Source organism: Hypomesus transpacificus, unplaced genomic scaffold (genome assembly GCF_021917145.1).
Source record: "Hypomesus transpacificus isolate Combined female unplaced genomic scaffold, fHypTra1 scaffold_51, whole genome shotgun sequence".
Lineage (NCBI taxonomy): Eukaryota > Metazoa > Chordata > Actinopteri > Osmeriformes > Osmeridae > Hypomesus > Hypomesus transpacificus.
Window position 1 is genome coordinate 1,439,947 of NW_025814024.1, and position 15,969 is coordinate 1,455,915.

General features: G+C 40.9%; 1 protein-coding gene across 7 annotated transcripts in view; it reads right to left on the reverse strand.

Moving 5' to 3' along the window:
* Positions 1-15,010, reverse strand: part of slc38a9 (solute carrier family 38 member 9) — a 34,901-nt gene extending 19,891 nt beyond the window's left edge. For 5 of the 7 annotated variants that reach the window (XR_006955812.1, XR_006955811.1, XR_006955810.1 and 2 more), the window contains exons 1-13: positions 14,913-15,010; positions 14,260-14,396; positions 13,095-13,224; positions 12,273-12,394; positions 7,849-7,912; positions 7,648-7,741; positions 6,947-7,117; positions 6,778-6,837; positions 6,413-6,619; positions 5,052-5,159; positions 4,665-4,771; positions 1,913-2,026; positions 1,443-1,591 (exon numbers count right to left, since the gene is read on the reverse strand). Coding sequence is in view for 4 of the 7 variants with exons in the window: in XM_047017256.1 (XP_046873212.1) it covers positions 1,443-1,591; positions 1,913-2,026; positions 4,665-4,771; positions 5,052-5,159; positions 6,413-6,619; positions 6,778-6,837; positions 6,947-7,117; positions 7,648-7,741; positions 7,849-7,912; positions 12,273-12,394; positions 13,095-13,224; positions 14,260-14,357 (1,424 nt within the window). In the remaining 3 variants the exon portion in view is untranslated. The remainder of the gene's footprint in view (positions 1-1,442; positions 1,592-1,912; positions 2,027-4,664; positions 4,772-5,051; positions 5,160-6,412; positions 6,620-6,777; positions 6,838-6,946; positions 7,118-7,647; positions 7,742-7,848; positions 7,913-12,272; positions 12,395-13,094; positions 13,225-14,259; positions 14,397-14,912) is intronic. The other 2 variants (XM_047017257.1, XM_047017260.1) reach the window with 2 other exon arrangements.
* Between the last annotated feature and the right edge of the window lie 959 nt (positions 15,011-15,969).

The following is a 15,969-nucleotide window of genomic DNA, read 5'->3' on the forward strand; positions in this document are numbered from 1 at the left end:
AATACTTTTGCTCACGTGACAAATGGGTGGGTTCGAACAAAAAGGTGATATTTTCTAATTTGTGCATCAGATCCTGATGTAAATACCTGGAAATAAAAGCTGAAACGTTGATCTCTGGTTTCACATTCATCGTTTGATGTCAAGCCCAAATGTTTTCAGTCTACAGCAAAAATAAAGGAATTGGCCTCACTGTTCCAATACTTTTGGAGGGCACTGTATATTTTATTACTAGTGTTGCTAACTGCATATGCAGAAATTATTTGTTTGTTGTTGATTTTGTGAAGGTGTGAATAATTTTCTTATTAATATTTAATATAATAAAGTTCTGTGTAACAAATTATTAACAAAGGAATTATTTTGAACCCCCCCCGTCTGACATGAAACAACCCCTAACCCCCCCCCCCCGCCACAAATAGCTTTCTAATCTGTGGGAAACACTGTATTAGGAGCCCACTCTTAATGGGAGACACCTGTGTAAAATACACCTTACCACAGAAACAATCAATCGATCTGATTCCAAACTCTCCACCATGGCCAAGACCAAAGAGCTGTCCAAGTATGTAAGGGACAAGATAACAGACATACACAAGGCTTGAATGGGCTACAAGACCATCGCCTAGCAGCTTGGTGAGGTGACGAGGTGCAATTATTCGCAAATGGAAAAAACACAAAATAACTGTCAATCTCCCTTGGCCTGGGGCTCCATGCAAGATCTCACCTCGTGGTGTTGCAATGATCATGAGAACGGTGAGGAATCAGCCCAGAAGTACATGGGAGGATCTTGTAAATGATCTTATGGCAGCTGGGACCATGAAAACAATTGGTAACACACTACGCGGTGAAGGACTGAAATCCTGCAGCGCCTACAAGAAAGGTCCCCCTGCTCAAGAAAGCACATGTACAGGCCCGTCTGAAGTTTGCCAATGAACATCTGAATGATTCACAGGAGAACTGGGTTAAATGTTGTGGTCAGAGGAGACCAAAATCAAGCGCTTTGGCATCAACTCAACTTGCGATGTTTGGAGGAGGAGGAGAAATTCTGGCTATGACCCCAAGAACACCATCCACAATCCCTCCTGAGATGTGTGCAAACCTGGTGGCCAACTACAAGAAATGTCTGACCTCTGTGATTGCCAACAAGGGTTTTGCCACTAAGTCATGTTTTGTCAAATGCTTATTTCACTCCTTAAAATGCGTTTTTCTGGATGTTTTTGTTGTTATTCTGTCTCTCACTGTTCAAATAAACCTAATATTAAAATTATAGACTGATCATTTCTTTGTCAGTGGGCAAACCTACAAATAAATAGATTTGCAAAAATAAATATATATTTAGGAATATGCCTGTAAAATGACATGTGGAAAAAGTGAAGCGCTGTGAATACGTTCCAGATGCATTGTATCTGTGCAGTTTGAGTCCCAATGCATTAACAGTGGTTTCTTACCTGGGGTAGTGCTTGCCAAAGAACTGTCCCATCATCTGAACACGCACCAGGTAACCAAGCAGAGGGTAGACTGTGGTCATCTGAAACAGCAGGCAGGTGCGAGCTACGAACACCAGCACATCACAGCTAGGGAAGTTATCTAGAAAGTTCTGCAGAGGCCAGATTGAAATACAGACAGATTTGGTTAACATTTCTGGAGACTGTACACATTTACATGAGTAGAAACTTGACGAGGAACAGTTAAAACAAATTATATTTATTTAAAATACAAATAAATAGCATTACTTAATTTCTATTTCTAAGTGTGTTGAGAATCAAATCTTGCTTTAATAGGAGTGGAATTTAGGGATCTGACTGATGAAATGGTGTATTGAGTATAGCGTAGAAAAGAGAAAGGTTTAATCATGATGATCTTAAGGTCAAATCAAGAATCTTTTTCAATAAGTGAGCGATATACGTGAGAGCTTTACCGGTTCAATGCAGTCTTTAGACAATGGTGGTGAGGGGAAGACTGCAAAGATCAACACTCCCACATACAGATATGTCAGTCCCACTAATAGATAAGCCACAGATAAGTCTCGCACCTAGAATCAAAACAAAAGTGTAATGTTTATTAGTCTTTATCACCAAAATCGTCACAGCAGAGGTTCTTAGGGGAAAAAAGTAATAGTTCAGGTTGCAATCATGTATTATTCTTGGTATGAGGCAAGGTTCTAACATGATTTTTCATTGGGTGTGCTGGCCTTTGACAAGGCAAAACATATTCCCTCTCATGTATCCATTTTTAGGGGCCAAGCAGCAAAGCTGCTAGGGCACCTATTGTTTTCGTTAGTTTTTAAGGGCGGGAATACTTTAATCTCTGTAGGCATCATTTTAGTTTTTGTGGAGAAAAGTAAAGCTAACGGTAGCTAACTAGCTATCCACAGTCACTAGTCACTAATCACAGCCCAATCCCAATGCCCCCCCTAAACCTTGAATTCTCACAGACTTACTTAACGTCACCTAGTAAGTGATTGAGTGCAAGAGGTTGCAAGGGCTCAAACTGCTATGAATTGGAATGGCACAGCACTTTGCTGCATTATCAGCAAAATAGCCAAATCAAATCTGTCAAAGCTGTCAAATCTGTTGAAAGCATATTTGGAATAATCATCAAAGGACAAACGACACACAGTTCTGGCTATTTTAACCATCAGTGAGCTTTGTGTTAATTTTTATTTCCAACTATGTTTACGTCAGGGTCGGTTGCTCTTTCCATGCATGCTTGTTTGTTTAACGTTCTTCTTCTTTCTTGTTTTATGAGGCGGGTTTGCCGGGAATCTTTTTTTGCTTTCCCTGGTAACTAGGGATTATTTTGATCAATATTGAGATCACGATTAATTATCACGATTATTTGTTGATTTTAACCTAATCAAAATTGATTGTCACATTGCATTGTACCTGCTGAATCGATGTGAATAAAACTCAAAATATACAATCAATAAAAAACAAACGATCTCCGTCCACACTAGCGTTTTCGTATCGTTTTCCAAATGTTTGCCGTCCACACTAACACGGGTACATGACAATCGTTGTCATGGTTACGCCACTCCTGCTCCTCCCTCCGGCCACGGTGCCCTGTTTACATACTCCTCTGGCAATACTATTTGGTGTTTTAAAATTGTCCCACCAGCTAGCTGTTCAGCCAGGTCTCACCCAGAATTGCCGCTCTATGTTTGGTTCAAACCATCTTCTCTGCCTTGTCCCCCTATCGTTCAGGCACACCGAGTAGCCTACAACACTCGCCTTCTGCGTAGGAGTAACGCAGAGGCTATCTATTAAGTGATAATACTTGTACCTGAAGTACACTAACTAAACATAAATTATAGAGATGGAGCAGCATATTTCTTTCACCTTCCATGTTCATCTTGACATTATAGCTATACAGTGGTGACTGTTCGTTTACTTCGAATAATTTAGAATCTATGAATATAGCGTCTTCCTAAATTGTTTCGTTTCATTCGTTTGTGTTAAGATTTTATTTCATGTTCATTGGTCCCTGCCTTGCTGCTTCAGACTGCGTTCTGCCAATTCGAGTTAGCATAGGCTTATCGTGAAAGTGGGGCTCTGGTGGGGCTAGCCCCTCTCTCACAATGCAATGTACATTGGACGTGGGAAAGTTTTAATACGCATGCTCAGAATGTAATGTAATGCTCTATGAGTTATTAACGGCGTTAACACACCCATTTTAACGGCGTCAATTTTTTTATCGCGCGATTAACGTTCTTTTTGGCCCAGCAATTGTTGTAGTCTTTTTCACATGCTGTTGCAACAACTACTGACGTTAGAAAAACTACAACACCACACCGGATCTAGCTACACCGGAAACAAAACAACAGGCGAGCCGCACACACTTGTTTGGGCTTGCGAGCCGGCTAAAGAGTATTGGCTAAGTTTACACTTTGAGTAGATGGCGAGCGCGAGACACCAAAATGGATGCCAATAAGATTCTGAATGCAAAGTTTACTATTAAAAAGTTGCCAAATGGTCCCATTGACAAGAGCAAAGTGATCTGTGTGTTTTGTCGTTGTGAACTGAGCTATCATCGCAGCATGTCTAGTCTGAAAAACCACTTGATGGCAAAGCACACAGCTGATGCAAATTCTCCGCCCCCTCGTCAAAGCCAGGCGATTGCAATGTTATTTTCAATAAAAGAAAACATTTGCACCAAGCAATCCGATACACTTTTCCATGTTGATAAAAGCATTAAAGTTAGAAAAAAATTATTGGACAAAAATAAATCAAGGGACATTTGGAATAGACAAAAATGTCTGATTATTTGTGATTAATCGCGAGTTAACTATGACATTAATGCGATTAATCGCGATAAAATATTTTAATCGTTTGACAGCACTAATAAATACATTTAAAATCATAATAAAATATCAGATGAAATGAGCTTATATGGCAGCTATTCCAGTACGGTCGTAACTGAACCAAAAAGATTTCATGACAATAGTCATGTGAAAAAATGAGGAAAGGAAGTGTGGCAGGAGAGATTGAAAACTGCAGACTCAACAACAGAAACTATAAGCATTTCCTATTCTGTATTTTAGTTGGAAGTTAGAATTCCTTCTGTCATGGTTTTCACAGTAAATGCTAATCCCAATGTTGTTAGTCACACAGCCAAGGTATCAAGTCACATGTTGGCAGAGTAAGCTAAACGCTAAGATAGCTCACACTCACATTATTTTCCTGGTGCTTGTTGCTTTTCATGAGTGTGATGATGCAGTTGTGGATGAAGAAAGCCAGCGTCAGTACACCAGTAAGCTGAGGGAACAGCAGCCTGAACTCTTAAGTATTGACACATATAGAAAAAAGGGGCAAATATAACATTAGCATGTTGATTACGCAATTAGCACACAAAGCTAAGTCATCAGCTTGACATCACCAGATTTTAACAGATACATTTTCCAAGTCTGTCAAAAGTCTAAAGGAAGATCTGAGATCAATATTGATAGCAAGTAAAGATTACATTGTTGTTTTATTATGCTTATCTGAGTGCTTGGTATGTAAAAATTCAGAGACATCTCTGTGCAAACAATGACAACCACCCCAACAACCATAAGTTACCTGGAACATAGAACTGTGTTGAATCCAACCAGTGGAACTCCAAGTGGATGCCAAGATGGAAGGCTTTCCACGTGACCAGGCAGATCAAGTAGATAACAGATATGGTTCCTAAAGAAGGGATGTACACATTATACATTTAGTCATTTAGCAGACGCTCTTATCCAGAGCGACTTACAGTAAGTACAGGGACATTCCCCCCGAGGCATGTAGGGTGAAGTGCCTTGCCCAAGGACACAACGTAATTTAGCACATCGATGTCGTGTCGGGGAATCGATCCGGCAACCTTCTGATTACTAACCCGACTCCCTCACCGCTCAGCCATCCGACTCCCTCACCGGTACACAGGCCGATTAACTCTGCCGATGTGTGTCATACAGTGAACTAAACACTTAACATTGGCTGGCACCTTATTTGTTTGTATTTAATGCTTTAGACCTGGGGTGCACAATCATTGTTAATTACAAACTGATGAAGCAACTGTTATTTTCAATGAACACATGCTGTGGTGGCTCAGCGCAGCATGGAAAGTCCCAGACAGCGCTCCATACTACGATGTGTTGTCCAATCACGTGTGTTATTTAAATCACTTCATGAGACTCAGACAATCAAAGCAAAAGTTTAAAATGCATGTTAGGAGAAAGCTGAAGCGAGAGAAGTTGTAGAGTGGCATGCCCAAAAGTCAGGAAAGTCGATACAAATCACGCTACACCTTGTATTTCTAACATTGAGAAGTAAGAGATAACTTGTCCAACTATATAAAATAAATGGACGAGGTGCAGGCATACAGAGGGAAATTTTCTGCCGAGTTGATAGGCTTTTTCGAGTTATACAGAGTTAAATGCCACCTACTAGCCAATCTGAAACAAGGTCATAATCCCAGTTCCCCCCTTATGACTATCCTCTTAATTACTCAAGGAAGCCCTCCCAGCTCATCCCTAGATTCTCATCTTTCCATTTTAATTTCTTCCTTGTTTTCAATATTACAATCCAGGGTTTCCCGTAGAAAATGTGTCAGTTAAGGTGGTAGGGTGGGGGATAGTTTGTGCGATAGATTAATGCGTTCTGCAGAGAAGGGAGACTGGCGTTTTGGAATAGAAGGTAGAAAACAGGACAGAGTAACACAGCGGATATTGCTATAAAATTTCGCGATGTATATTTTTTTCTTGCCGACGTAGTTAAGGTGGCAGGCGTATGTTGCTTGGGCGCCCGCCTTCACTCAAAAATGCTGCGGGAACCCTGCAATCACAGTTCCTCCAAACTATCCACAGTAGCGCTAACGCCTCCCAGTCCTTTCTTGCCGTGTACAAAAATTCCCATTTCTATTTAGTTTTCCCAGCTGGCAAGTCCTTGTCTTTCCTTACCTAGGAAAGTGAACCTGGCAAAAAAGGATGCAGAACGGAAGTTGAGCAGCGGCAGCAGCAAGACAATGAGGTAGAAAGGAACGGTGTTGGTTTTGCTCCAATAGCGATCAAATAGGGCTGTGTCTGACGAGTTGCTGGCACTCAGATAATTCATGTTGAAGCTGCTGGAGTTTCCTCCCGGGATGGAGTTTGGGAATGGGCAGATCACTGGGCACAAGATGAAGAACAAGAACAACAGCATGAGTAATGTACGTTGTTGATGAGACCCCAACATTCATCCTTTTGTCTCATGACTACAGCAACGATTAATTACATCACATGATTAAAAAGAATGAACACCATGAAAAGAAAAAGACTGTTCTAACCTCTTTCTGAGCCATTGGTCCCAAAATCTGAATCTGACATGCTGACATTGTTAGCATAGTCTGGCGAAAGGGTGAGGGGAAAAAAAAGAAACAAAATTCAATTAGGACTTAGCAGTTTTACACAAACTCTCAAACAATGTCATATTAAGTTAAAACCTTTCTGACATACTGTGGATGAATTTGCCAGTGTTGAAGAGGAAGTTTGACATGAGGACCCAGTAGACCACCATGGCACCTATGAGTGATACCATGGAGAACACCAGACTGGACCACTGGCCAAACTTCCCAAAATAGTATTTACACACGTCAGGAAACTCCCAGTCAGAGGTGTCAATGTATGCTAAAAGAATAAATAACAACTGTTACTAGGTAGTGTAAATATAAATAAAAGACAAGTGAACATTTCTCAACTATTTCAGAGGCCTGTTGTTGGCTGTTGCACCGTATTAAAATACCCTTTGTCTAAAACATGTTACAAGTGGGTTTGTTTTTCCTGAGAACAACCAACGGGGATAGATTCCTGACCTAACAGTGACCGAGTGTTAAACCATCCTCATCAGTTCCTGCACGTTGCTCAGAGGTGCCAACACACTTGCTAAAGGTAGCAAAAACATGTGAGATGAATCTCTCCTTTTTAAGCATGTGTAGATAACAGCTACTCTACACAATGTACACAGGGAGTGGGGCAGCGCAAGGCTCTCACTTATGTAACGTGAGCAGTTCTTACAATGGACAGATGTCTATAAGCCCTTAGTTTGTAAACTTTAAACCTCTATTTCAGATAACAAAGCAACATAGGATTACATAAACCAACATAAGCTCATCATGTATGAGTTTATTTAATAACCAGAGCCTGTGAGCTGGACTTACGTATTGATTGAGGTGCCTTGAGCACTCTGTAACAACAGTACAGGGTCAGCAGGCCCATGGAGATGAGGATGAGGATCCCCAAAGTGAACCCTGCCTGTCAGAACAACAAATAGGTTTCAGGTCTCAAACCTAAATGAAACAAAAACACTGACCAACCTCGAGTAAATTGAAATACACAAAACTGTGCTTTTTACTACAAACCTGCTTAATGCCCCATGGTATGCTGAGTATAGATGTCCCCATCATTGTATTCCATATGGCAAAACTGGGGGGAAAATTAAAACAGCATCTTAACCGAAATTATGATCAAAGTTATGCATAAGTTATATCCATAGTAAAAATATCACGTCGGTTAGATGTGCATGTGTAATTAGATTATATTTGTGGTGGTAAGCAGGGGTGGAGCCAGACTTTGTAAACTGCTACGCCAAACCTAGGTCCTAGTATCGGTTGATGTGAATGTACGTAAGGACTTTGACAAGCAATGCGAGCGCGCAAAATAGTTATGGCGCATAGTAACCTAACAAATTCATTTTGTTATATTTACCAAATGTATTTAACTATGAATATTATGATATTTAACTTGAATGTATCAGTTCTGGACAAATGTGTGCAGATACTAAGGCCCAATCCCAATGCCCCCCCCCCCCCCCCCCCCTAAACCCTCAGGCTTACTAGTAAGTGATTGAGTGCAAGAGGCTGCAAATGCTATAAATTGGAATGGGACAGCACTTTGCTGCATTATCGGCAAACTAGTAATGTTGTCAGATAAAATCTGTTGAAAGCATATTTGGAATGATCATCAAAGGACAAACTACACACAGTTATGGCTATATTAACCATCAGTGAGCTTTGTGTTTAAACTTACATCCAACTTTTATTTCCAACTATGTTTACATCAGGTTCATTTTCGCTTCCGGGCTTTCCCTGGTAACCCTTGTGTTTCACGTCACAATGCTGTGAATTGTTGTCAGTTCCCTAGGCCAAAGTCTGCAAACATACAGACTGACGAAAAGGGTGCATAAAGGGCTCAAAATGTCTGTGAAAGAGCCCTTGCACACTTCACAATTTGACAGTGGGACAGCCCTAAGCCCTTACAGACTTAGCGAGAACGCACCTCAAACTCCATGAGTCTGTGAGGGTGGACATTGGGATTGGGCCAAACCGTTCGTAAACGCCGGATTGATTCTACTGCCGAGGGAAAAAGCTGTTTGTCCCGTGCATTGATTCAGAGCGTGCACGGAGAGAGGGAGCTATTCACAGACGGGTCCATTGTAGTAAGAGAGAGTGAACGCAAGTGGGGCAAGAAGGGGCTGAGTAAATCAATAGGTGTGTTCAACATCGGCTGTGGGTCGGGGGAGGAGTTGAAAACGGAGCCGTCAAGTCGGACGTTTTCTGCTTTCCATGGTTTGCTGTGTTCACATCAGTCATATGAGTTTAGATAACATTTCCTACTTATATCATGTAGTAAAAGTGTGCTTGGAATCAATCAATGGCGTTGTACCTTTTTTAAATTAGGCTAATTAATGTGTTTTTGTTTTAATAAGATGTAATGTTTTTCAGGGTGACTTTTTAAAGGGGTGATTGACTGGGTTTTTGGGGTATTTCACTGTTCCTTAAGGTCTCCGGATAGGGTATGTAACACTGGTTGGGCTGAAAATGGCCCGGGTGCTGTTCTATGCCCCCTGACAGATCCAGTAAAATTTTCCCGGGAATAAACGCTCGGTTTTCTCCTTTTATGGTATGCTCATGAATATGTAGATGAGCTGCGCGCTGATTGGTTGGTTTACAACGAGTGAAGCTGCGGAGGAAAGAAACAACACGGCCAACAGCACTCACTGAAACGACGAAAGTGGAGACTTGAAATCAAAATGAACATATAAATCTATAGTGTCTACACAACACTTTTCAACAGATTGACTAGATATTATTTGAAATTATTACGTTTGTTGTTTCGACTTCTGTTGTCAAAGCAAACAGGATCGCCTTAGGTGGGTCACGGTTAGGAACATGTCAGGAACATGGAATAACGTTAGGGTTAGCCAATAAACTAGGCTAAATCATCACACATTCTTCCTATGCTCTTTTGTTAGCAAGCTAAACTAGTTTACATGCCTACAGTCTAGGTGTTTTCTCTATCTAGCTGTTCTTGCATTCCTTGCAAATCAGCGTTAATAAAAAGCCGATGAGCTAGAGTTGAGCTAACATTGACTAGACGGGCATGGCTGATGTTTGTCTATACCGTAGCGTAGAAGATCCCTGTGCAGTTCGACCCTCGACACATTTGCGCAAACCATTTCACCAAGGACGGTTTTGAAAACCTGGGACAATGTAAAGCAGGATTTGCTATGAAGCTGTTGCTGAAAAGAGGTGTGTTCCGACCGTACATTCATCACAGCCGCATGCTGTAGTATGATTTTGTCGGTAACAGTTATTAGCGATGCTAACGTATCCTGTATCTAGCACCTGCCTTTCTCCAATTCTTTAAAATAGATAATCTAAACAGGCGTCAGCAATAGGCCAGACTGCTATTCGTTTTCTGGCTATGTTTTCGGAAGCTTCCCTTCTAATGCCGACTACAGCTAGTCTAGCTAGAGTCATTTGCAAAGTAAAGTTGTTGATGTGTTTAGAAACGTATTTCGCATTCTACCTATGCTAGATACAGGATACGTTAGCATTGCTAATTGGCTAACTGTTAGCGACAAAATCATACTTACAGCTTGCTTTTGTGATGAGCATACGGTTGGAACAGCACCTCTTTTCAGCAACAGCGGCTTAGCAAATCCTTCTTTAAACTGTCCAAGGTTTTCATTCAAAACTGTCTTTGGTGAAATGGTTTGAGCAAATGAATAAATGAGTGTCGAACTTCACAGGGATCTTCTCATAGAAAAAGATCAGCCATGCCCGTCGAGTGTCTGGTTTCTTGGGAAGATTATGAAACGTGTCAGCATTCCCTGTACAGCCCGGAACATTGCCACCGTAGTCCATTTTCAATATACTAGAAAAACTATTTTTTGTAATTCTGTGGAATTACACAGAGCAGCAAATTTGGGGGCCTGACTAAGATACAGACCAGAGCCAAAAAAGGTGGGCCACCGAACTGACGTCAGTTAGCTTTTTAAAAAATTACCGTTTTACAAGCTACATTTTTTCATTTTGAGATTTGCATAGGAAATAGGTGTCAATGGACTTTGAGGTTCAATGTATGTCCATTTACCCACCAAACTGTCGTTATTCTAGCCTGGTCCTAACCAGACTCTCGTATATTTCATTTGTACAGAGAGTCTGGTCTCGCTCCATTGACAAGCGTTGACTTCCTTCTAGGTGGGTACTCTGTTGAAGTTTAAAACTATTGGATCTGCCTAGAGCCACTCTGATCTGCCATAACCAATTGCTAGCGTTCGCCTTAGCCAATTCCTTCACCACTACTGTAAGAGAGCTAGCTGCCGTAGCTGAAAAAATCAAACTGTTCCCGAAACCCCATGGGGAGGAGGGCCTCAACATCATGGCCACCAACAAAACTCGTTCTTGCTCTGGCTTTAGCTTATGGACATTCGGCAGCATTGCCACAACGGACCCAATGGCTTTGCTCGCATCTTTCTCCGCCGCCATTATGGAACTACAACACAAACTTGCGCACAACGTCATCGTTCTCAGCCACTACCTCTGTTCGCTGATTGGCCGGTAGAAAATTAACCTGAGACATCTGACTTACGTACCTCATGGCCAGACCTAGTACAGAAGCAAAATGAAAATTGAGCGGAAGTACGTAGGAGGGCAGAGCCAGGCTATCGTTATTCAACTATGACAAGGTAAAATCGGTTTTGCAATCAATGACTCCTTTAACATTCTGTCAAGGGTTTACAGATGAAAAAATTGCCATATTTGATCATTCTGGCACATTTACAGTCATGTTCAATAATGTGCACTGCCCATGTAAATAAAAATTAAAATCCATGGCTGATCAAGCACTGTTTGCTTACTTTATCGCTGACGAACTGGTCACAAATTTGATTGTTTTCGCATTAGAACTTACATGAACCAGTGCACTGAAATTGGTCATTTTATGTATTGGGCTATGTTCAACTCTCTCTGCAATCTGAAGATTGATAATACAACCAGAACTCAACTAAACTGAGTCTTTCCGTTAGTGAAGAGGCGGAGTAAGACACTTTCTTCAACGTCAGTATGGCAGTCTGTCAATAAGGCAAATATGTCATTCAATTGTACAGTTTGGGCCGGATTTGAGCATTGGCAAAACTGAAGATGTCAGAATAAACACAAAACACACGTCAAAGTTGTTGTGTATGAGTCTGGCCAATGAAATAGCTGTGTCGTCATCAGAGCTTGTACAATTGCTCAGGAGAAAATGCGCTGGCTGACCCAGCCGGCTGCTCTCGAATCTCTCTTGTGGTTCTTTGAAGACATGTCACAGTGACATGGTGTTGGCGCCGTCTCAAGTTGGACAAAAATTCTATTGGCGCCGGATGAAGTCAAACACCTAATGCGCTGCGTGCAGCTCTTCAATATTTTTTGGGGGGACATGTTAGGCAGTAAAAATACAAATACAAACTTGTGGGCCGCCACAAATAAATCAATGAGGAAAAACTGCAGAAGATGCTTACATAGTGACGATACTAGGATTTTTGGACGATACATCCCCTCCTTTGGATACTTTGAAGGCTGTTCCCAGTGGGCTGTACACGTAGATCTCTTGTGGTGCAGGGATCACGTGGTCTGGAGGACTCTGAGGGAGAGAAAAAATACCAGGGTCCAGTCAGTCCAATGAGATTCTATATTAAGGTCAGTGGGTGAGCCACAAAGCTTAGTTTACAACAGTCCATTTAGTAAAGGCTGCTGTGGCTGTGACTTACCAAAGTCCAACTAACCTGGGACTTGAAATCCATAGAACATATAAACATACTTATTTTACAAGTGAATAGGTCAATCCTGACACTGATTGTACACTTGGCTGACACCACTATTGAGAGCCTGGACTCAATGATGGCCAGTAAATATATCATGTGCATGTTCTATATCCTGAATTTAACAGTATGTCTGTGAAATATCCTTGGTCACAGAGGCATATCTGTTTAAGGTCTGGTCCAAACTGAATCCTTTATATGAAGAGTAAAGGCATGTTGATATGGCCAATGACAGCTCAAAGGTCCAGTGAATGACAAAGAAGAGCCTTCATTTTGCTAAAGGACAGCTGGTGTATTAAATCCATTAACTTCACAACATTGGGAGAAAAAATAAGTCACAGACTTTTTTTATCTAACAGTCTCTATGCATATAATTTCAATTTGGAATGCAATTTGCAACACAAAGTGAGTGATGGCTTTCTGAAACAGGTGCCACATTTATGTATGTAACATACTTGCATCAATTTGTGCTTTATAGATTTTTTGCATAAGAGTGTGTGTCCTTGACAGTAGTTACTGTACCAGTAATCTGTCAGAGGATGCAGTAAGCTTGCTGTAGTAGTGAACTCGGCTGCTCAGGACAGAGGCCTCAGAAGTCACTCTCTCCTGGGGGGTATTCTCAACTATATTCCTGGGCTCCACATGGAACGGCCTGGGGCAAGTAAGAGAGAGAAAGAAGGAGCTACTTGGTTAAGTAGCTGTGCCTACTGAATTTGATGTGTTAATTTCCTTATTACATTCATATTGACACACACTAAAACATAGGCATCTAAAATTGTAGTAAATCAAATTGTAAAAGTCCAAATGTCCCAGTCACTTCAACACCCGATTGAATAGTTTCAATGGACTTCAGAACTACAGTGTCCAAAGCTGTTAACCTTGGTTGTTGCAACTAAATTACTTGTTAAAAGTACTCAGACACTACCTGTTGAACCTTCCAGCTTTATATTTTGATGAAGGTGCATTGTAAAGATGCAGAGTGAAAAACATTAAGTTGCAGTAAAGAGTTTTAAAGACCACCTAAAATGCCTACTTTTTTTACATTTACATCAAAAAAGAGATTGTATATGACTACATGGTAGAGGGGCCCTCTTGATTTTCAAAAGACCTCTGCCAAAACACTTATTCCAATAATGTTGCTGCTACCTCGTTGGTGTTTGTGAAATACCAGACTGGATTAATCTAGCGTGGGTATGCAGCCTGAAATGTGTTATTGGGTTGGGTGAAGGGGCAAGGAATGTTTTAAGACGTCAGAAGCTAAGACCCCGCTGATGATAGATTTTCTGGGGAAGTAGGAACTAGGGGTGCTTCTCCTTATAATAAACAACTAATGTTGTCTGTATTGTGGCATTCTAAAAGACAGGAGACCCATATGAAACTGAGTTGTGCCAAGGTATTGTGGCTTTATAAACACATTTGGTGGATGTGTCATGTGAACTCAGTGCTGATTCAGACAGAATAACATATTTCAGGAAGTGTATTCCTGAGTTAAATGGTTAGTGATTAACTTAGATGGGCCAACTTCATCTTATAATAATGTAGAATTGACCATTTATGAAAGTTGAACACTAGAGCCATGCCATGAGACTTGTTGGTTTACCAACAACCAAAACACCAACAACTATGACATCAATTTCCAATGAACTCCTATTGAGTGCCATTCAAGTCAAAAGATCAAGTTACCAACCTTTTAGCTCTTGAATCAAGTGAATCCGTAGACCCTCTGTGAGTGTAGCTTTCTCCTGTTCGGACAGAGCCCAGTAAAGGTTTGCAGTCATCCTCCATGATTCTTTGTGGTTTGAATCAGTGAGGTAAAGCCCTTACCTGAAAAGTAGAAGAATACAGCAATGTCAGTGTAGCCTGCATTAAACAGATTCAACCTTTTCAGATTTGTTGTACGCCACTTAATTAAGTCCACATGGAAAAAATCTGCATCCTTTAGATTAGACAATCTGTTGACTAGGCAAATCCTGAACTTTATATATTTAGGCTATTGAAAGACAGATTTCTTTTTTTGGTGTTGCGATCACACAAAGGCTAATGCGATAGTCTTCACCCTGTTGGTCTTGTACAATTATCTACTGTTTAGCAAAGAAAAATAAAAGGTAACCTAGCAAACTACAGCAACAAAGATAATTCAGGATATCTATTCTATTGTTATTTTAGCCATAGCTTGTTTAGTTAGCACGAGATAATGCTAACTAGGGTAGTCAATGTAACGTTTACAGAGACATGGCTAATTACATGGTAGTAAGATTAAATGTACACATTTGTCTCTAGATAGGTTATTTAATTATACAATCCTAGATAGCTAGAAAACAAGAAATTTAACGATCTCACCACCCAAGTCAGACACTGACTGCGCGTCATGACAATCCGAAAGGAAAAGTCTACCAATAGGTGTGTTCGACTTCATGCAGCGCCAGCGTCGCCTGCAGCCGCCTGCAGCCCGGCTGACTTGAAGCAACCAATTGCATTCTCAGCTCCAAGGCAGCCGGCTGCAGCTGACTATCGGCGCCGCCGGTGCTGCATGAAGTCGAACACACCTAGTGTAAAAAAAAAGGTTCACAACGTGCGTTAAGAAAGCGATGCTTACTGGAATATGTAGTCGCTTCTAACAAGGACGGAACTATACATTTGCTGTGCTTGCAAGACTATAACTCAAAAGGTCGATGTCAAAATGATTTAATATCCTTTGAGGTTTAGTTTTTTGTTTTTGATAAGTGCATTTGTGAATTCTGAAGCAGTTCACGGTCTGGTTGCACAGAACACTAAGATTTTCCCTGAAGAAAGAGCAAAGGTTTCCTGAAAATAAACCTGGTTGCACAAAACACCCTTAAGTGTTCTCTTAAGGTTTCCTTAAATGTTCCCTGAAGTAGCCTATAGAGCAGGGGTGTCAAACTCATTTCGCATCGTGGGCCACATACGGCCTAGGGAGATGTCAAGTGGGCCGGACCATTAAAATTATACCATACTCTGCTATAAATAACCAAAATATCATGTCTTTCTTCTGTGTTATCTAGTTTAATTGATATAAAGACTATATCGTATAAAGTCCGTCCAACCGCTTTAACAAGTAATGATCTCTTCGGTGGTGTAGTTGGTTAAAGCGTTGTACGACTACATATTGATAATGCAAATCTGGGATCCCAAGTTCGCGCCCCAGTCCAGTGAATCTCGTACGATATTCTTTAATTTTTACTGTGAGAAAATGACATAATTCTAAAGGCCTACGGATGTATCACAACATTTTAATGTGTGAGCACTAATATCAGATCAAAATGAACACATGTAACCTTAATTAAATATTGAATAACGTAGGGTAGTCTACCGTCGGAGACAACCACTACGCCTCATTCAGCCAGTTTAAACGGCTGCTAGATGACGCTGTTCATTT